Source organism: Acartia tonsa, chromosome 10 (genome assembly GCF_053477335.1).
Source record: "Acartia tonsa isolate MP-2025a chromosome 10, ASM5347733v1, whole genome shotgun sequence".
Classification (NCBI taxonomy): domain Eukaryota; kingdom Metazoa; phylum Arthropoda; class Copepoda; order Calanoida; family Acartiidae; genus Acartia; species Acartia tonsa.
The window spans coordinates 92,145-116,680 of NC_137269.1; the positions used below are offsets into that span (position 1 = coordinate 92,145).

General features: G+C 30.0%; 1 protein-coding gene across 1 annotated transcript in view; it reads right to left on the reverse strand.

Annotated features, from left to right (window-relative positions):
- Positions 1-11,398: 11,398 nt before the first annotated feature.
- The window catches only part of LOC145330679 (uncharacterized), a 41,968-nt gene continuing 28,830 nt past the window's right edge, over positions 11,399-24,536 (reverse strand). Inside the window, exons 12-14 of the mRNA XM_080175337.1 lie at positions 12,737-12,835; positions 11,951-12,054; positions 11,399-11,469 (exon numbers count right to left, since the gene is read on the reverse strand). Of these exons, the coding sequence (XP_080031463.1) occupies positions 11,400-11,469; positions 11,951-12,054; positions 12,737-12,835 (273 nt within the window). The 3' untranslated portion in view covers position 11,399. The remainder of the gene's footprint in view (positions 11,470-11,950; positions 12,055-12,736; positions 12,836-24,536) is intronic.

Genomic DNA, 24,536 nt, shown 5'->3' on the forward strand with positions numbered 1-24,536 from the left:
AAAACCTTCGTATATCCGAATCCAACTATAGAAATAGAACCTTTGTTGAGCTGCAAGAAAACCTTTTCGATGTTGATTATAGTAAAAATAGAGCTGAAACCTCCCGCACAGGAAAGTCAGAGGATGTAACAGTTGTTAAGATGTATCACATAAAAGTTAAGTTTATCTTGTAAGATAATTGGTGCTTTTATTCAAAGTGCCTGCCGAGCCCTGAAACACTCCTCCCCTACTTTCTAAATAAAAATAAAATGATGGAGAGGTTTTCAATGCTTTACCTCTGCAAGGCTTAGTAACAAAAACAACTCCCCCCCCCCCCATACTTTTAATTACTTTTTAAAATGAGGTGGGTTTGGTTTCTGAGCTCAACAACCCACTTTAAGGGAATACCCGGATAAAATTTTTTAGATAAACCGTAATGGTGTCACTTAAACTTTCATATTTTTAACTTATTTAATCTGAGGATTTGTTTTTAAAACTTGTGTTTTTTTTATCCAAAACTATCAACTTAATCCTTACTTAGTAGAGAAAACATTCTTATTAAAAGCCAATTAAGTGACTTAAACAATTGATATTGTAGATTAATTTGATTAAGTGGAGCTGTCTATAGTGCCCTAGCAAAAGGGGGATGGATGTCACTGCTTTTGGCCTACCTATTCTATTGACGTCAGGAAATACCCTACACCCATCTTTTCTTCCAGGGGGTTTCTTTTACCCTTCCCTTTTTCTCTCCCTCTACTGTAATGTCAATAGAATAGGTAGGCCAAAAGTGGTGAAATCTATCCCCATTTTGCTAGGGCACTATAGACAGCTACTGATTAAGTTTCAAATCTTGAAAATGTTATATGAATTACTGTAGGAGTTATGGATGATTGGGAATCATTACAGTTTGACAGGGTTTACTTTCCATCAAGAGAGTTTTGTAGAGAACTAAAGGAAACAAAATATGGAAAAATATAAAGAAAACTAAACTTTTTAAATATTTGTATTTTTAGGCTGATATTAGGTTAGGTCAGGTTAAGTATTGGTTATGAGAAGAAGCAGCTTATAGTGCCTAATAAAAAATGACATAATACAACACAAATGACCAATGTATATAGGTCATTTGAAATGTATACTGGCTTATTATTGACCATTTGTAACATATAAACCAGGTTTTAGGGCTCTACAGGAGCTAGACAATTTTTAACGATTTAGATCGCAGGTATTTGGGGGAGTTAAAGTCTGGGCTATACCCAAATTTAAAAGTTAAAATAATCCTTTCTTATTATTTTAAAAATGACAACAGAAATATGTTTTTATCATTAAGGGTTGTAAAAACAAGACAAACTTTTGAAAATAGACCATACCACCCAAACTTTAAAAGTAAAAGGTTGACAGTAATCCTACATTTACTTTTTTTGATTTTTTATTATCCTGAATTTTTCTGCTTTCCTATTACTGTGAATACTTTTAAAACAAGTAACAGCTGCGCCCCTAGCGCCTAGGGGCCCTATATTCAAAAGAGCAGAAAGGGGCTAGAAACATAAGACTTAAAGCTGAAAATGAAACAGCTAGACCTATGTAAAGCTTACCTAAAATAGTAAACCCAATCAGTTCAGTAATCATTAAGAACTTAAGCTTCAGAACAAAAACCCTTACTACTTTAAATAATAAGATATATCATTATTTGTTTTCAAAATATCCCATATTTTTGCTGAAGGGATTAAAAAGCAAGAACAAATTGTACACACCAGACAAATCTTTAATTGTCCTTGTTGATCCAGCTAAGAAAAATACTATCAAGGTAGATGTTGTGAAGATATATATAATTGATATTGGTGAAGTTGAGATTTAACAAAAATAAATAGTGGTGTATCTCTAAACTAAATCTTAACTAATAATGTGCATAATTATAACTTGAAAGGCTCTTTGGACACGGACAACCCCTCGATTGCACGACTTTTTTTTTGGAATTCCTAAATATGTATGGTAATGAGTTTTCCAGTATGGCTTTAAAACCGATTAATATCTGCTGGACTAGAACCGGTTCTAAGCCATACTGAAAAATCATGTATCGTATTATATCTTCAGGATCTCAGGGCTAACTAATTTTAATCATATAAATAATTATACATTTTTATATCCGCGGAAAGCTGTTCCTAATATAATGCGATAAATAACTATTACCTGCTTTAAACCAAAGCATTCCCCCTGCACTAACTATTAAAGTACCATAGCAGCAGTGGGAACATTTTTTAACGCCATCTCTAACAATATCATTTGATAAAGATGTCCAGGGTGGAAAATGGCAAGGTGGACTTTGGTCCGACAGGATACAAATCTTACTTTGAGGAAATTGTCTATGAGGTCTCAGGATTATTAGTTTTATTCTTTTTTTTGTGCTGTTATCAACATAGAACTATTATATAAATAAGGATGACAAAATCCATAAGTAGCGTACTATATGAAAATCATAAACGACCAATGTAAATATTCATTTTATTTAAGGTTGGCCTTGTGCCTTGGATCACAAGTACATATCAATGGCCGATAATCTGTGCCTTGGCAATTGAGCACAGATTAGCCATTCTGAAGGTCCAGGGGTTTGTTGGTATTATCCCTTCTACCACAAATAGGGTAAGGTTGCGTGAATTGGTAGGAGAATTTGAGACACAACATGTTGTGATAGCAACACGAATTTGTTTGAACTCAAGTTCTCATTACTGTGCATTACAACAGAGCTACGGTGCCCCCAATGCATCTGTTTAATTGTAAAATGTGTATGTTCAGTTCATTAAAGAAAGGGGACAAAAAAAAGATAAGGAAACGGATATATACCGTTTAGAATTGTCTTTTGTAGTATGAAAGCCAGACTGACAGACTACATGTATCATATACTGGATGCTTATTGATAATCTTCACAATAATTTATTGTATCTATAATACAAAGAAGCTTGATGTCTGTCCTTCCGTCCGTACCTTAAGATCTAGGTAACCACTGAACCGATTGGATTCTACTCTGCAGGGAATATATATCTACTGGTCCTGTGGTGGTTTTAAGCTATTTTCTTGGAGCGGGACACCCCCCAAAAAACAAAAAAACCCTTATTTTTTTATGAGTTTTGTGTAGTTACTTATTTTTTTTTAAAATTACATCTTGATAAAGGTTAACATAAACCATCTTATTTGTAAGTTGGAACAATTCTTATAAAGGTGCAAAATGTTTTTTTAAAAAAGGACAAAAAACAAAAAAGGACATACTGACAACTAAATCATACCGAATCGTTACAGGAATTATCATGCCAAGTAAGAAATCTATAGGACAAGCATGTCTCAATTAACGTTAAGAGAGACGGAACAACTGACAGTAAATTAGAAAAGCTTCATTATAAACTTAATAATCCTTAATAAGGTTGAGATAAGGATCCGGAATTCCCAGATATTTGAGGGTGTCACCTGTACAGACTATGTGAGGTTGGGCTCCAGCTATGGAGAGTGTTTCAACAAGGCTATACAAGAAAGTTTTGTTGGGTGGTTATCCCCCCTGGTATTCCTCTTCCCTAACTTGTGAAATTAATCAGGCATTGTCAGCTACAAATATAAGCAGTACCCAAACTTTCAAATTTCATTGAAGAAGTATAAAAATTTATCTCAATTGATCTCTGATGAAACTAAATCTTATATTTGAGCTTGTGATTTCACTTGCTCAACTTTGGACTGTTTGGCAAATAGGTAAAGAAATTTGATCAAAATATTCGCAGGCCTAGTTCTTTGCCCTATAAAGCAATATTAAGTTTTTTTTGGGCCAAGAACTAAATTTAAACTTTTTATTTATTAAAAAATAAAAATTAAAATTTATGTTAAAATTAGGTTAGAATATACTTCGTACTGGTTAGCCCTGCAGAGTTAGGGTCCCCCTTGGGGATTAGGCGAAGGAAAAACTACCTCCCGCTCCTCTCCCATCCGTATTTTCAATAATGAGGGATGGGTGGGGGGGGGGGGGGGGCTCAGTGCTCGATAGTCTCTTTGTAGGAAAACAAACATTTTAAGTCAAAAAGTTTTTTCCCCAGTGTCATAGTCTTCTTTATTTGGTTAGGTGACAGGCCGTAAATGAAATTTAAATGAGGGAACTAGGGATGGGACAATGGATAAAATATTCAATATTTTAGGGGTTTCAAACCTTGAGGACTCACCTAAAGTGTTTGTGAAGGATTTATCCGGTTCTGACTGACTTTGTTATGATCCTTGCAGACAAATAATTTGTATTGAATAAATTTTTTTTGGCTGATTCTAACAATTATTTCCTCCCAAAAAATACCATTTTATAACCCTGCCAAAATGTCATTCATTAAATCAACTTGTCTTTAAAAACTTAATGTGGCTTTTGATTTGAGCTGACAACAACAACACCACGAGGATATCAGAACACCAACAGGAAAGGTGATGATAAAAGTGTACAGTGAATTTGAGGTAGCTGTGTTTAGCACCCTAGCAAAATGGGGATATATGCCATCCCTTTTGGCATACCTATTCTATTTACGTCAGGCAAGACACCATGGAAACTGTCCCAATTTTGTATAACTTTGGCGGAACATGTTCCAGTTACGTCATATTTTTCATTCCCAAAAAATGGAAGGGGGAAAGAAAAAAAAGGGAAGGGGGGAAGAAAAAAGAGATGGGAGAAAAGGGGGTTTTCCCCATCTCTTTTGAAGAGATTTTCTTCCCCCCTTCTCTTTTTTGGGAAAGAAAAATATGACGTAACTGGAACATGTTCCGCAAAAGTTATACAAAATTGGGACAGTTTCCATGGTGTCGTCAGGCAATACCCTATAACCCATCTCTTTTCTAGAGGGTTACTTTTTCCTTCCCCCTCTCTTTGCTTTTACTATGGCGTCAATAGAATAGGTAGGCCAAAAGTGGGGACAACTATCCCCATTTTCCTAGGGCACTAAACACAGCTACGAATTTGAGAACCTGATCAATGGTCTGGATATGCAGCTACAGAAGAGTTGTCTACCGCCCTGTCAGACCATGAGTGTTAAATTTAATGAGATGAACCATTTGGTCACCCGGTTGGATAATTCAAAGGTTTATTTTTAATGTGTGTAATGATTTAGGGTGAATGTGTGTTCAAGAATGTCAAACTTTTTTTGGAGTGGGGTAAATTAAGGGGATTCAAAGGTTTAAGGGGGCTAAACTAATGTATTTTTTTTTTAATTTTAAGGTGGTTAAATAATAGGTTTCAAAGGTTAAAGGGGGGTAACCTGATGTATTTTTTTTTCAAATTTGATGGTAGTAAATTGAGGGGTTTCAAAAATTTAAGGGGTAACCAAATGTATTCTTTAAAATTTTGATTGGGGTAAAATGAGGGTTTTCAAAAGTTTAAGGGGTAAGTTATATATATCTTTTAAATTTTGAGGAGGGTAATCTGGTATTTTTATTTTGAGGAGGGTAAAATGAGGGGTTTTAAAGGTTTAAGGGGGCTAAACCTGATGTATTCTTCAAAATTTGGATTGGGGTAAAAACGAAGGGGTTCAAAGCTAATTTAGGGGTAACCTGATGTATTTTTTTTAAATTTTGAGTTGGGTAAAATGAGGGTTTCATAGGTTTAAGAGGTAACCTAATGTATTTTTTTTTTAATTTTGAGGGGGGTAATCTAATGTTTTTTTTTAAATTTTGAGGAGGGTAAAATGAGGGGTTTCAAAAGTTTGAGGGGGTAACCTGATGTATTTTTTTTATTTTGAGTTGGGTAAAATGAGGGTTTCAAATTTTGAGAGAACACTTCCTACTCTTGAACTACTAATCTAGCAGAGTAGGACAATGTAGGATTAGGCCCCCTCCCCTCCCCCTCCACACACAAAGGAAAAAAACTAACCCACTCCTTATTGTCCATTGATTTTTAAAAAAGCTAACCGTTACGGACATACGGACGGACGAACCGATCCTAATTATTGAAAAGCTTTGCTTATAATGACTTACTGATCTCCTAGCGGAGGCTGTAGCTTGGCACTAAAACCATGTGCCCAGTTCACAAATAACTTTTAGTGGTCGACCAATTTATTCTATAGGTCAACCTAAACACGTACAACTAACAAATGACTTTATACAATCGGTTAACCTATAGGTGGACCAAAAATTTCCAGAGGTCTACCTATGTCTTTTGAGAACTAGGCTTTAAACTTTTGTCTATTTTTATAGTATGACTTCGAATTCCGTGCCTTCGATATCTTGGCGCTAAAAAACTGGTTTAAATCTTATAATTAAAATTTTTTTATAATCGCGGAAAGCTGTTTATAATACGATGTGAAAAATTATTACTAAAATAAAATCAACTTTGTTTTAGGTAAAGATTGACTTTCTGGAAGAGGTAATAATAGTTACCGATGCCTATGCTTATGATGTTTTCAGGAATAACCAATATTTTATTGGACCAATCACTCAGGGATTTAAAGGGATAGGACAATGGCCGATAAATTGATTGACATCCCCAATGCAATGATGATACTCAAAATCACCCCTTCTGTAGATTAATATTAGTCGTTGAAATGTTTGAACACTCAACGTATTGAATTAACCAATCAAATTTACTAAGGTCCCCAAAGTTGTTAAGCCATTTAATATAAAACTTTGGGGACTAGTGTTCCCCTACTCTCTGCCAATTACTCCACTGAGAAACATTTAACATTTTTAGTTAGACGAGATGTCGGGCTGAGATTCGAACCTTTCACCTTCCTGACAACGAGCGGATGCGCTACGTGTTACGCCACAGAGTATAGTAGAGTAACTGAGCAATTAAATTCTTTTCTGGTCCAAAATAAATATGCTTTTATCTTATGATTTAGTCTCATTGTTGATTTGGGCAGCGCTCTGGGCCTTTGGCTTGGTCTTAGTGCACTCAGTATTCTAGATTTTATTATACAATTCTTATTCAATGTATATAGAAATGTTAACAAATGGTATAAAAAAGGTTATTTTTCTTAAAAGTAGAAACAAAAAAAATTAATAAGTTGCTTTAAATCAATTTAGTTGATTAGGAAGTTTATTAAAACTAAATATCAATGGATTTATTATTGCTTGGATTTTACACCAGATTATCATATATTCTAATAAAGTGAAACTTGTTGCGGGCTAAAATGACGATCCTCCAAACCTACCTTTACTCCATCCCCTCCCCTCCTACTGGATAAGCGAACTGACCAATTAATGACAGAAGAAATAGTAACCTGAATTGACGACAATTTTTCCCCAGTCATAATATCCACCTATAATCTAACATACCAAAAAAATGACTTTTAGCTTTTATACTTGTAAAGAGTCAATTATGTACGTCCAATATTAGAATACCTGTCTTAAATTAACAACAAAATATACAAATAAAGTTTTTAAAAAAGACAAAAATGAAAAAAGGAAGAGTATATACTAGTTCAAATTTTTAAAAATTATGTATATTTGTAAAAAAAAGAATTGAAAAAGAGAAAGTATGCGTGCAATTTTATACATTTTTTTTACGTTTGTTAATACTTGTTGAAGGACTAACAGACTCAAATATAGATAGCTACAAAACAAGGATGACAACATCCATAAAAGCGAAGCTCCAAAATCAAAAGGAAGGACAAACGAACAATAACTATTGTAGAGTGTCAGAACTTAATAAGCAGAACATTAAGTCTAACCGAAATTAAACTTGGAATTGTAATTTCTAATTCAAATTAAAAATTTGTTGCAAAAATGTGAAAATATTAGATAAATAAAGGACATACTTTCATTTTTAGGACTTGATTATAGAGTTGGCTTGCTTTTAATACTTTACCTTGTTGTCCTAAGAATCATTATTCCAAATATCAGAATAGGATAATCATATCATATACAAATTTTTGTCAAATGTAAAAAAATCCGCATGTTTTAAATGAACGTACGGACTTTCTGGTAACTATTATCGAGTTGTTACGCTTTCTAAGTACCCAACTGTCAAAGAAATCATCATGCAAAGTTTGAAATCGAAAGGATAATTCTAATATGCCTAAATTAACAAAAAAAGAGCTAACCGTTGCGGACGGAAGGGACGACCCTAATTATAGAAAAGCTTTGCTTTTGAAAAGAGTTTCTACTAAATGTTTATTAGAACAGATAACACCTATCACAATGAATTATCTAATGATGAAAATGGTAGTTTTTATGATTACAGGGAACAAATTTAAAAAGTAGGGTAGGACCGGATATCTGGCCATTTTCAATATCCGGCCTGATACCAGATATTAAAACTATCCAGATATCGAGTAACCGACTGATTTTTACTACAGGATATCCAGTTATCCGACCGGATATCCGGTAATTTTCCGGGTATCTAACGTTGGCCAGATATCCTGCCGGATACCGGATATCCAGTATTAGAAATCAGCCGGATATCCGGTGTTCGGCCAAAAAAGTATCTGGCCGGATATATTTCTGTAATATTTTAGTGAGATGATGTGTTATATTGATTAATGCTAAAATCTTAGAGGACTTTTTATAATTTAAAAAAAGTTTACTAGTAAAATAGTAATATAATTTTTCTTTAAAAAATAAATTTAATAATGAATTTGTGAGTAAATGCATATTCCTTAAAAAAGGCTAATTTCTAATATGAAAATTCTAGGAATTATGACATGTAAGGCCAATATATATATATATACATACAGGTTAAAATGAATAACAAATATTTAATTTTGGGAAACTTTCATTTCTAATATGTTGTTTTAAACTTTATATAATAGTACAACCTCGAAATTAAATAAAAAAAATATGAACCTATAAATTTTTATTTTCTTTATTTGATATTAAAACTTTTTAGTAAAATATTTTTGTATTCAATTTAAGCTCTTTTTTTCAATTTTGTTATTTTTATATACAACTATGGTATCATTTATTTTTTTTTGTAAAAAAAACTGTTAATAAATTTGAAAAGTAGATTCTTATTATAAAAATTATATTAAAGATTCGCTTATGACATAAAAATAACATTTATAATATATATTTCACAAAACAATTTTACAATTTTAAGTTAAAACTTAAAATCTATCAAATATTTTAAAATAAATTTTTCAAAATTTAACCAAAAAGTATTATTCAAATCAGAAGCGCGCAAAAGTGGGGTGTAGGTGTATTAATGTAAACTCCTCCCCAGGCAAAATTAAGGGGGTGTTGATGTTAAAAAAATTGTAAATTTTAGGGGGGCTGGCAAAATCCTGAGTTGGATTCTTAAAAAAACTGCCTCACTAAAATTAGAAAGACTCGCAAAATTTTTTTTGTGAAAAATTATTCAAAAACTAAAAAAAAATCATAAAAGGGTTATTATTAATATAAGATTTTGTTTATTTTTGTAAATTTTTTATGCGATTTTGGAGGATTTTTCACAAAGTTTTTTTAAGCGAGCCTCACTAATTTTAGTGAGGCAGTGAGCCAATAAGTTTTTTAAGAATCGACCTCTGTGCACGTTAAAGATTCAAATCCTATTTTTAATAGATTTAAAGTTTTAACTTCCATAAAAGAAAGACGAAATCTAAATATCAATTCAAAATTCTGGGCAAAGCAATACTTAAAATAGACAATCATTTTATTCAAATAAGTATACAATATATCAAAAATGAATTCAGAGATATGCCAATGAAGGATAATTCAGTCTACCCTACGAGATAGGATATATTTATCTTCCATTTAGCAACCCCTGAATTCGTAAATAGGAAATAAGGGGTGTGCAAAAAAAGCGTCCTTTTTTTAGATTAATGCTACAAAAACGCAATGCCATCTTAAATACTGTATTTTTTCACAACCATAGTACGTGGATGGCCAATAAAAACATTAAATAAGAAGTTATGAATTTTGAAGAAGAAAAAAATCCTGTTTGTACAACTGAATTATCAATGAAGTTAAATATTAAACATTGATAGGTATACCAAAATTAATCCAATCGTAGTGTAGCATTTTTGTATTTTACTAGAAGCTGGCCAAGTTTAATTTCAAAAAGGACGAATTATTTTGAACACCCTTTAGTTTTAAGTTATAAAAACATAACTCTTGTATAATACATATATCCTACGGGAAACAACGGCAAATGAAATGTGGGAATTATAATCTTTTTTTTTTATAAGTAAATCCAATAAACTTTTATAAAACTTCATTGATTTAGGGCAGGATTTTAGTTGATAATAAAAGACACGCTGACATAAACAAAGCATTTAAGTAAGTTTTGCAGATTTATTTTAATTTCAAATATTTTCCTCTTGTTTATGGAGAGGCAATTTTATAAATTTTTAGAATATTTACTTAACATTTTTTTTGAAACCAGTTTAATGACCTTGAGATAACTTTTCTGGCCACTGCACTGTATAAAAGAGTTAAATAGTTAAAACAAGGCAAAAAATAGTACCAAAGCTTGAAAAAAACGCATCAAGCAGCAAATTTTTTAATATTTTTATCATAGAATAAGCTTGCATTTTTCCTTAAAAAATAAAGGAACATTTAACAAATTTGTTGCAAGATAAATAATGAATGCCGCGCTATGTTTTCTTTTATTTCAGATACAATTAACTTGCAATCAATCAATCAATTAATCTATTTTCCGAACAATTAGATTCACTCACAATTATACAGGAAAAAGGTTGAGAACATTTTTTATCCCACAAAAAATCCTTTTCCTTACTTTTTTGATTGTTAAAATTAATTATTAATGGATATAAAAGCAATTTTTTATTTACTAATGTTTTATTCTCATTTATTTTAATCTTTAGCAATATATTTTCAACCTTTAACTTTTACATATGCTCTCATAAATTTATTCAGTATAATACTTTATTCTTTTCTTTACAAATATCTAATTGGTCTTTTAAATCTATAGTTAAATATAATTACAAAAATTTAAATTATTTTCTATAAAATTTTAAATTGAAATGTATACTAACAAATTCTATATACATATATATTATTATAAGTTGTAAAAAACATTTAATATTGGATAATAAAAGAGGAATTTATTTTCTTCATTTTTCTATGGGTTCAATCATCTAAAAAAATATGATTACAGTTAATGGTTGAAGAGTTTGAATATGCTGCTGTGTTAATAAATTCTAATTAGATCTTCTCAACCCTGCAAAGAAGCTCTAGCCCTCATGGGCCACTATTCTTCGCGCTACTAGCTCCACGGGGCTATTCTTATACTAATTTAACCTAACCTGACTTAAAATACAGGGTTCTAAAGGGGTAAGACAAAGGCCGATAAATTGAAGCACATCCACAATGATTAAGAAAAAATTACCCCTTTGTAGATTACAATTAGTGGTTGAAACGTTTGGATACTAAGCTAAATGAACCAACCAATCAAAATTAAATTAAAGTTCCCGAGGTTGTTACCTTACTTCATTATATCTAAGGATTACCTTTCATGTTTAGCCGCCACAACCGCCACATCCTCCGCAACCGCCACAACCACCACAGCCGCCACAACCGCCGCAGCCGCTAGAGATATCAAAATCAATAAAACACCAAAACCACAAAAAAATGTAAAAAATAAGTAGCAAATTTTTACCATATTGAAAAATCTATTTGTGTACATAATGTATAATACATTTACCCTTAAATTTTTCCCTAACAAACTCTGTGTTAATTTCTTATAACTTTTATATTAACTAGTTAACATTCCCAAAATTTTATATTCTCCCCCCCCCAAAAAAAAAAAAAAATTATAAAGCTTAAACGCCCATGGAGAGGATGGGAGATTAGAAAAATAGCCGAAAACCCACCAACCACAGACATTTATACAGCTGCTTAATAGATCTTTAGCTTCAGACAAAAAAACCTTACTACTTTATATGAAAAAGATCAACATAAAATTTGATTTTTTTCTATATGTCCAGTAACTTCCCCACAGCCGCCACAACCAGAGCCGTCTCCCCCATCCCCACTGCAACAACCAGCTCAATCTATCTATCCAACTCACCCACAGCCGCCACAACCAGAGCCGTCTCCGCCATCGCCACTGCAACAACCAGCTCCATCACCACCAGCGCAGTTAAACTTTATGTGGCTGTTACTTGGCAGATTCTTAAATAAATAAGTTTAATTAAGAAAGATAGATAAGTAAAATAATAGATTAACATAATAGGCATTAAAATAAAGATAGATAAATAGATAGATAGATAGATAGATAAATAGATAGAGAGGTTAACTCACAAACAAAATATGAATTTTACATATTTATTCAGACATTACAAATTGTTTCGTGCATGTTTGCACTCTTCAGATAGATAGATAGATAGATAGATAGATAGATAGATAGATAGATAGATAGATAGATAGATAGATAGATAGATAGATAGATAGATAGATAGATAGATAGATAGATAGATAGATAGATAGATAGATAGATAGATAGATAGATAGATAGACAGATAGATAGATAGATAGATAGATAGATAGATAGATAGATAGATAGATAGATAGATAGATAGATAGATAGATAGATAGATAGATAGATAGATAGATAGATAGATAGATAGATAGATATATAGATAGATAGATAGATAGATAGATAGATAGATAGATAGATAGATAGATAGATAGATAGATAGATAGATAGATAGATAGATAGATAGATAGATAGATAGATAGATAGATAGATAGATAGATAGATAGATAGATAGATAGATAGATAGATAGATAGATAGATAGATAGATAGATAGATAGATAGATAGATAGATAGATAGATAGATAGATAGATAGAACCTGGTATTCGCTCCACCCGCAGGCATACAACATCAGACACTCTCCATTGTCTTTGTAAAATGTGTTCACGTTCTTTACTCCTCTTTTTGCTACTGCCTCCTAGATATATACATAGATAGGTAGAGATATAGATAGATACAATTATACATACTTTTACTCTTCTTTTTACTACTACCTCCTAGATATATACATAGATAGGTAGAGATATAGATAGATACAATTATACATACGTTTACTACTCTTTTTGCTACTACCTCCTAGATATATACATAGATAGGTAGAGATATAGATAGATACAATTATACATACTTTTACTACTCTTTTTACTACTGCCTCTTAGATATATACATAGATAGGTAGAGATATAGATAGATACAATTATTCATACTTTTACTACTCTTTTTACTACTACCTCCTAGATATATACATAGATAGGTAGAGATATAGATAGATACAATTATACATACTTTTACTACTCTTTTTACTACTACCTCCTAGATATATAAATAGATAGGTAGAGATATAGATAGATACAATTATACATACTTTTACTACTCTTTTTACTACTACCTCCTAGATATATACATAGATAGGTAGAGATATAGATAGATACAATTATACATACTTTTACTACTCTTTTACTACTATCTCCTAGATATATACATAGATAGGTAGAGATATAGATAGATACAATTATACATACTTTTACTCCTCTTTTTACTACTGCCTCCTAGATATATACATAGATAGGTAGAGATATAGATAGATACAATTATACATACTTTTACTCCTCTTTTTGCTACTGCCTCCTAGATATATTCATAGATAGGTAGAGATATAGATAGATACAATTATACATACTTTTACTCCTCTTTTTACTACTACCTCCTAGATATATACATAGATAGATAGAGATATAGATAGATACAATTATACATACTTTTACTACTCTTTTTACTACTGCCTCCTAGATATATATATAGATAGATATAATTATACATACTTTTACTCCTCTTTTTGCTACTACCTCCTAGATATATACATAGATAGGTAGAGATATAGATAGATACAATTATACATACTTTTACTACTCTTTTTACTACTATCTCCTAGATATATACATAGATAGGTAGAGATATAGAAAGATACAATTATACATACTTTTACTACTCTTTTTACTACTACCTCCTAGATATATACATAGATAGGTAGAGATATAGATAGATACAATTATTCATACTTTTACTACTCTTTTTACTACTACCTCTTAGATATATACATAGGTAGAGATATAGATAGATAGATACAATTATTCATACTTTTACTACTCTTTTTACTACTGCCTCCTAGATATATACATAGATAGGTAGAGATATAGATAGATACAATTATACATACTTTTACTACTCTTTTTACTACTACCTCCTAGATATATACATAGATAGGTAGAGATATAGATAGATACAATTATACATACTTTTACTACTCTTTTTACTACTACCTCCTAGATATATAAATAGATAGGTAGAGATATAGATAGATACAATTATACATACTTTTACTACTCTTTTTACTACTACCTCCTAGATATATACATAGATAGGTAGAGATATAGATAGATACAATTATACATACTTTTACTACTCTTTTACTACTATCTCCTAGATATATACATAGATAGGTAGAGATATAGATAGATACAATTATACATACTTTTACTACTCTTTTTACTACTATCTCCTAGATATATACATAGATAGGTAGAGATATAGATAGATACAATTATACATACTTTTACTACTCTTTTTACTACTACCTCCTAGATATATACATAGATAGGTAGAGATATAGATAGATACAATTATACATACTTTTACTACTCTTTTACTACTATCTCCTAGATATATACATAGATAGGTAGAGATATAGATAGATACAATTATACATACTTTTACTCCTCTTTTTACTACTGCCTCCTAGATATATACATAGATAGGTAGAGATATAGATAGATACAATTATACATACTTTTACTCCTCTTTTTGCTACTGCCTCCTAGATATATTCATAGATAGGTAGAGATATAGATAGATACAATTATACATACTTTTACTCCTCTTTTTACTACTACCTCCTAGATATATACATAGATAGATAGAGATATAGATAGATACAATTATACATACTTTTACTACTCTTTTTACTACTGCCTCCTAGATATATATATAGATAGGTAGAGATATAGATAGATATAATTATACATACTTTTACTCCTCTTTTTGCTACTACCTCCTAGATATATACATAGATAGGTAGAGATATAGATAGATACAATTATACATACTTTTACTACTCTTTTTACTACTATCTCCTAGATATATACATAGATAGGTAGAGATATAGATAGATACAATTATACATACTTTTACTACTCTTTTTACTACTACCTCTTAGATATATACATAGGTAGAGATATAGATAGATAGATACAATTATTCATACTTTTACTACTCTTTTTACTACTGCCTCCTAGATATATACATAGATAGGTAGAGATATAGATAGATACAATTATACATACTTTTACTACTCTTTTTACTACTACCTCCTAGATATATACATAGATAGGTAGAGATATAGATAGATACAATTATACATACTTTTACTACTCTTTTTACTACTGCCTCCTAGATATATACATAGATAGGTAGGTATATAGATAGATACAATTATACATACTTTTACTACTCTTTTTACTACTACCTCCTAGATATATACATAGATAGGTAGAGATATAGATAGATACAATTATTCATACTTTTACTACTCTTTTTACTACTACCTCCTAGATATATACATAGATAGGTAGAGATATAGATAGATACAATTATACATACTTTTACTACTCTTTTTACTACTGCCTCCAAGATATATACATAGATAGGTAGAGATATAGATAGATACAATTATTCATACTTTTACTACTCTTTTTACTACTACCTCCTAGATATATAAATAGATAGGTAGAGATATAGATAGATACAATTATTCATACTTTTACTACTCTTTTTACTACTACCTCCTAGATATATACATAGATAGGTAGAGATATAGATAGATACAATTATACATACTTTTACTCTTCTTTTTACTACTACCTCCTAGATATATAAATAGATAGGTAGAGATATAGATAGATACAATTATACATACTTTTACTACTCTTTTTACTACTGCCTCCAAGATATATACATAGATAGGTAGAGATATAGATAGATACAATTATACATACTTTTACTCCTCTTTTTACTACTGCCTCCTAGATATATACATAGATAGGTAGAGATATAGATAGATACAATTATACATACTTTTACTCCTCTTTTTACTACTACCTCCTAGATATATACATAGATAGGTAGAGATATAGATAGATACAATTATACATACTTTTACTCCTCTTTTTACTACTACCTCCTAGATATATAAATAGATAGGTAGAGATATAGATAGATACAATTATTCATACTTTTACTCCTCTTTTTACTACTACCTCCTAGATATATACATAGATAGGTAGAGATATAGATAGATACAATTATACATACTTTTACTACTCTTTTTACTACTGCCTCCAAGATATATACATAGATAGGTAGAGATATAGATAGATACAATTATACATACTTTTACTACTCTTTTTACTACTACCTCCTAGATATATACATAGATAGGTAGAGATATAGATAGATACAATTATACATACTTTTACTACTCTTTTTACTACTGCCTCCAAGATATATACATAGATAGGTAGAGATATAGATAGATACAATTATTCATACTTTTACTACTCTTTTTACTACTACCTCCTAGATATATACATAGATAGGTAGAGATATAGATAGATACAATTATTCATACTTTTACTCCTCTTTTTACTACTGCCTCTTAGATATATACATAGATAGGTAGAGATATAGATAGATACAATTATTCATACTTTTACTACTCTTTTTACTACTACCTCCAAGATATATATATAGATAGGTAGAGATATAGATAGATACAATTATACATACTTTTACTCCTCTTTTTACTACTGCCTCCAAGATATATACATAGATAGGTAGAGATATAGATAGATAGATACAATTATACATACATTTACTCCTCTTTTTGCTACTGCCTTCTAGATATATACATAGATAGGTAGAGATATAGATAGATACACTTATACATACTTTTACTACTCTTTTACTACTATCTCCTAGATATATAAATAGATAGGTAGAGATATAGATAGATACAATTATTCATACTTTTACTACTCTTTTACTACTATCTCCTAGATATATACATAGATAGGTAGAGATATAGATAGATACAATTATACATACTTTTACTACCCTTTTTACTACTACCTCCTAGATATATACATAGATAGGTAGAGATATAGATAGATACAATTATTCATACTTTTACTACTCTTTTTACTACTACCTCCTAGATATATACATAGATAGGTAGAGATATAGATAGATACAATTATACATACTTTTACTACTCTTTTTACTACTGCCTCCAAGATATATACATAGATAGGTAGAGATATAGATAGATACAATTATACATACTTTTACTCCTCTTTTTACTACTGCCTCCTAGATATATACATAGATAGGTAGGTATATAGATAGATACAATTATACATACTTTTACTCCTCTTTTTACTACTGCCTCCTAGATATATACATAGATAGGTAGAGATATAGATAGATACAATTATACATACTTTTACTCCTCTTTTTACTACTACCTCCTAGATATATACATAGATAGGTAGAGATATAGATAGATACAATTATACATACTTTTACTCCTCTTTTTACTACTACCTCCTAGATATATAAATAGATAGGTAGAGATATAGATAGATACAATTATTCATACTTTTACTCCTCTTTTTACTACTACCTCCTAGATATATACATAGATAGGTAGAGATATAGATAGATACAATTATACATACTTTTACTACTCTTTTTACTACTGCCTCCAAGATATATACATAGATAGGTAGAGATATAGATAGATACAATTATACATACTTTTACTACTCTTTTTACTACTACCTCCTAGATATATACATAGATAGGTAGAGATATAGATAGATACAATTATACATACTTTTACTACTCTTTTTACTACTGCCTCCAAGATATATACATAGATAGGTAGAGATATAGATAGATACAATTATTCATACTTTTACTACTCTTTTTACTACTACCTCCTAGATATATACATAGATAGGTAGAGATATAGATAGATACAATTATTCATACTTTTACTCCTCTTTTTACTACTGCCTCTTAGATATATACATAGATAGGTAGAGATATAGATAGATACAATTATTCATACTTTTACTACTCTTTTTACTACTACCTCCAAGATATATATATAGATAGGTAGAGATATAGATAGATACAATTATACATACTTTTACTCCTCTTTTTACTACTGCCTCCAAGATATATACATAGATAGGTAGAGATATAGATAGATAGATACAATTATACATACATTTACTCCTCTTTTTGCTACTGCCTTCTAGATATATACATAGATAGGTAGAGATATAGATAGATACACTTATACATACTTTTACTACTCTTTTACTACTATCTCCTAGATATATAAATAGATAGGTAGAGATATAGATAGATACAATTATTCATACTTTTACTACTCTTTTACTACTATCTCCTAGATATATACATAGATAGGTAGAGATATAGATAGATACAATTATACATACTTTTACTACCCTTTTTACTACTACCTCCTAGATATATACATAGATAGGTAGAGATATAGATAGATACAATTATTCATACTTTTACTACTCTTTTTACTACTACCTCCTAGATATATACATAGATAGGTAGAGATATAGATAGATACAATTATACATACTTTTACTACTCTTTTTACTACTGCCTCCAAGATATATACATAGATAGGTAGAGATATAGATAGATACAATTATACATACTTTTACTCCTCTTTTTACTACTGCCTCCTAGATATATACATAGATAGGTAGAGATATAGATAGATACAATTATACATACTTTTACTCCTCTTTTTACTACTACCTCCTAGATATATACATAGATAGGTAGAGATATAGATAGATACAATTATAAATACTTTTACTCCTCTTTTTACTACTACCTCCTAGATATATAAATAGATAGGTAGAGATATAGATAGATACAATTATTCATACTTTTACTCCTCTTTTTACTACTACCTCCTAGATATATACATAGATAGGTAGAGATATAGATAGATACAATTATACATACTTTTACTCCTCTTTTTACTACTACCTCCTAGATATATACATAGATAGGTAGAGATATAGATAGATACAATTATACATACTTTTACTCCTCTTTTTACTACTACCTCCTAGATATATACATAGATAGGTAGAGATATAGATAGATACAATTATACATACTTTTACTCCTCTTTTTACTACTACCTCCTAGATATATACATAGATAGGTAGAGATATAGATAGATACAATTATACATACTTTTACTCCTCTTTTTACTACTACCTCCTAGATATATACATAGATAGGTAGAGATATAGATAGATACAATTATTCATACTTTTACTCCTCTTTTTACTACTGCCTCTTAGATATATACATAGATAGGTAGAGATATAGATAGATACAATTATTCATACTTTTACTCCTCTTTTTACTACTACCTCCTAGATATATACATAGATAGGTAGAGATATAGATAGATACAATTATTCATACTTTTACTCCTCTTTTTACTACTGCCTCTTAGATATATACATAGATAGGTAGAGATATAGATAGATAGATACAATTATACATACTTTTACTCCTCTTTTTACTACTGCCTTCTAGATATATACATAGATAGGTAGAGATATAGATAGATACAATTATTCATACTTTTACTACTCTTTTTACTACTGCCTCCTAGATATATATATAGATAGGTAGAGATATAGATAGATACAATTATACATACTTTTACTACTCTTTTACTACTATCTCCTAGATATATAAATAGATAGGTAGAGATATAGATAGATCCAATTATTCATACTTTTACTACTCTTTTTACTACTACCTCCTAGATATATAAATAGATAGGTAGAGATATAGATAGATACAATTATTCATACTTTTACTACTCTTTTTACTACTACCTCCTAGATATATACATAGATAGGTAGAGATATAGATAGATACAATTATACATACTTTTACTACTCTTTTTACTACTACCTCCTAGATATATACATAGATAGGTAGAGATATAGATAGATACAATTATACATACTTTTACTACTCTTTTTACTACTGCCTCCTAGATATATAAATAGATAGGTAGAGATATAGATAGATAGATACAATTATTCATACTTTTACTACTCTTTTTACTACTGCCTCCTAGATATATACATAGATAGGTAGAGATATAGATAGATACAATTATACATACTTTTACTACTCTTTTTACTACTGCCTCCAAGATATATACATAGATAGGTAGAGATATAGATAGATACAATTATTCATACTTTTACTACTCTTTTTACTACTACCTCCTAGATATATACATAGATAGGTAGAGATATAGATAGATACAATTATACATACTTTTACTACTCTTTTTACTACTACCTCCAAGATATATACATAGATAGGTAGAGATATAGATAGATACAATTATTCATACTTTTACTACTCTTTTTACTACTACCTCCTAGATATATACATAGATAGGTAGAGATATAGATAGATACAATTATACATACTTTTACTACTCTTTTTACTACTACCTCCTAGATATATAAATAGATAGGTAGAGATATAGATAGATACAATTATACATACTTTTACTACTCTTTTTACTACTACCTCCAAGATATATACATAGATAGGTAGAGATATAGATAGATACAATTATACATACTTTTACTACTCTTTTTACTACTACCTCCAAGATATATACATAGATAGGTAGAGATATAGATAGATACAATTATTCATACTTTTACTACTCTTTTTACTACTACCTCCTAGATATATACATAGATAGGTAGAGATATAGATAGATACAATTATACATACTTTTACTACTCTTTTTACTACTGCCTCCAAGATATATACATAGATAGGTAGAGATATAGATAGATACAATTATTCATACTTTTACTACTCTTTTTACTACTACCTCCTAGATATATAAATAGATAGGTAGAGATATAGATAGATACAATTATTCATACTTTTACTACTCTTTTTACTACTACCTCCTAGATATATACATAGATAGGTAGAGATATAGATAGATACAATTATACATACTTTTACTACTCTTTTTACTACTACCTCCTAGATATATACATAGATAGGTAGAGATATAGATAGATACAATTATACATACTTTTACTACTCTTTTTACTACTGCCTCCTAGATATATAAATAGATAGGTAGAGATATAGATAGATAGATACAATTATTCATACTTTTACTACTCTTTTTACTACTGCCTCCTAGATATATACATAGATAGGTAGAGATATAGATAGATACAATTATACATACTTTTACTACTCTTTTTACTACTGCCTCCAAGATATATACATAGATAGGTAGAGATATAGATAGATACAATTATTCATACTTTTACTACTCTTTTTACTACTACCTCCTAGATATATACATAGATAGGTAGAGATATAGATAGATACAATTATACATACTTTTACTACTCTTTTTACTACTGCCTCCAAGATATATACATAGATAGGTAGAGATATAGATAGATACAATTATTCATACTTTTACTACTCTTTTTACTACTACCTCCTAGATATATAAATAGATAGGTAGAGATATAGATAGATACAATTATTCATACTTTTACTACTCTTTTTACTACTACCTCCTAGATATATACATAGATAGGTAGAGATATAGATAGATACAATTATACATACTTTTACTACTCTTTTTACTACTACCTCCTAGATATATAAATAGATAGGTAGAGATATAGATAGATACAATTATACATACTTTTACTACTCTTTTTACTACTGCCTTTTTTATACACATATATATATAAAATATAGATCTATACATTCAAAAAGATTTAATCTTACTCCTCTTTTTGATACTTCCTTTTTGTCAAATAATACATAAAATAGACAGATAGAAAGATAGATACAAATATAGATAGATAATAGTTTAGAAACATAAGGCAAAAATAAATAAACAAGGATGACAACGTCCATAAGTAGCAAAGCAAAAAATCTATAATGAAATAGACAAACGGAGATATAAAGTAGATTAACTGTTATCATAACAAAGAAAAGAATGAGAGATATATGCAAATAAATATGCAAAAACTTAAAATCACGAAACATTAAAAAATTAAGATTTGTGCCTGAAAGTTATTAAAAGAAAAGCAGCTAAAAAGCTGCTTAAAAGCGGTCAGACTACCATAGATTTTTCATATCTAATTATGGAGCATAAAGAAGGGAATATTGGCAAGAAGTTTCAGCCTTGTATCTCCTGTAGGAGACGAGAAAATCTGTTGTAAAAAGTAAAAGCGGATAAAAAGCTGCTTAAAAGCAGTCCAACCGCTATTGATGTTTTATACTTAATTATAGCGTTACTGACTGATTGACTGACTGACGGACAGACAAAGTGAATTCGCTACTAAAAAGGTAATGATGATAAATAAAAAGATAATTATATTTTGAGATTTAAAAGTTAAATATAATTGCTTCTCATTTTAAAAATAGATAAAGAAAGATGATTATCTTTATATAAAAGTAACAGGATCTGTGTCTGAGTATCTGTTTGTCTGTGCCGAATGATCTTGCTAACTGCTGAACCGATATGGTTCTTCTTTACAGCGAAGCTTCTTTTAAGGAAGGTTTATAACTACTTTGGGAAAGGGAATCTCCACCCTCCCAATAGAAATCGCCCCTTGAAAGAATGCCCCCCCCCCAAAAAAAAAAGTGTATGGTCAACTTCCCTCAAGTGCCCCTAGAGGTTTCTAGGGGCAAATCCGCTAATATATATAGATAGAGATAAGGTTGGATAAGGATAAAAATACATCAGATATATACTATATAGGTAGAATATAGAATACGACAATGTATTCTTATTCGTTGGCTCAACAACTTTACCTATACTTTAATTTTGATTGGTTGGTTTATCAAGTTGGGCGTCCAAAAGTTTCAACCACTAATTGTAATCTACAGAAGGGGTAATTTTGTGAATGTAAATCAATTTATCGGCCATAATCTTATCCCTTTAGATCACTGAGAAAAAGTACATGAATCACATTATTATCACTTTCATTAAGTTTCTTTAACATATGTATTACTTTCATTTTGTTATGAGATAATTATGGATATAATTGTTTTGCAAATCAAATCTGTATCTGTATAATGCTTTTAGAAGCTCCATTAGTTTAAATCTAAATATATACTATATAGGTAACCCTAACCAATCTAAAGGTATTTATACTATTAAACCAATATTCAACATTAGCATAAAATAAAATAAATCCAAAAGTTTTTCAATACCCCCCCCCCCTTCCCCCTATGTTGTGGAGAGGGTTTATCTTTCGATAGGAAACCTTACCCTCCCCCAAAAAATATTTCCGAAAGGAGGGAAGGGACATTGATCTGTCTATTACACTAGTCCCCAAAGTTTTACATAAACGTTTTCTCATTCGTTGGCTCAACAACCCATGGACTTTTATTTGATTTTGATTGGCTGGTAAAGATGATTAAATTCCCTCTACAGATTATGACGTTATTCGATAGAATAGCCAGTGAGAGGCCAGTATACACTGTAATGGAACAATGGTAAAATTTATGCTGCCATCTCATTGGCTATTCTATAGTATGATGTCATAATCTGTGGAGGGACTTGAATTACCTTCTTGGCTAATTCAATAAGCTAAGAGTTCAAACGTGTAAAACACTAATTGTTATCTACAGAAGGGATAATTTTGTGTTTAATCATTTGGAAATGTACATCAAATTATCGGCTATTGTCTTATCCCTCTAGAAGCCTGAGACAACCAAAGTTTTGCTATTATAAAATTTAGCTTTGTTTAGGAGCACTTAATTTGAGTGTATGATCAGTTGAATTTGAATTGCCGAATGTTTACACAGTTTCCTCGGTGTTTCTGCATCCTATCTTAATATTTACTACTAGCTGAAAAACTTAAAACTTTTTTTTAAAAAAATCAATATTTAAATGCGTAAACGATTTATACATTATGCATTCAAAATTTTAATTTTTCAAATTTTGATTTTTTTTAAAGTTTGAAGTTTTTTTTAGCTTATAGTAAATATTAAGATAGGATGAGGAAACACCGAAGAAACTGTGTACACATTCGGCAATTCAAATTTAACTGACCGAGTGTATCCTATAGGAATTGTAAATTAATTTAGAGTGGTGGTTTTACACTCGGCTAGATATTTAAATAAATTATAACACAGACTAGTTGCTTCACCACCAGCCTCTAGGAGAAGAAGGATATGCTAGGAAAATAGCCAAAAACCACCCCAAGATCCTTCGCAACAAACAAACAGACAGACATTGTTCTACTTTGTATTATAGATAGACACAATATAAGAACCATGTACTATACAAGTAATATAAAAATAATCATTATAAATATAATTTGATAGATGAT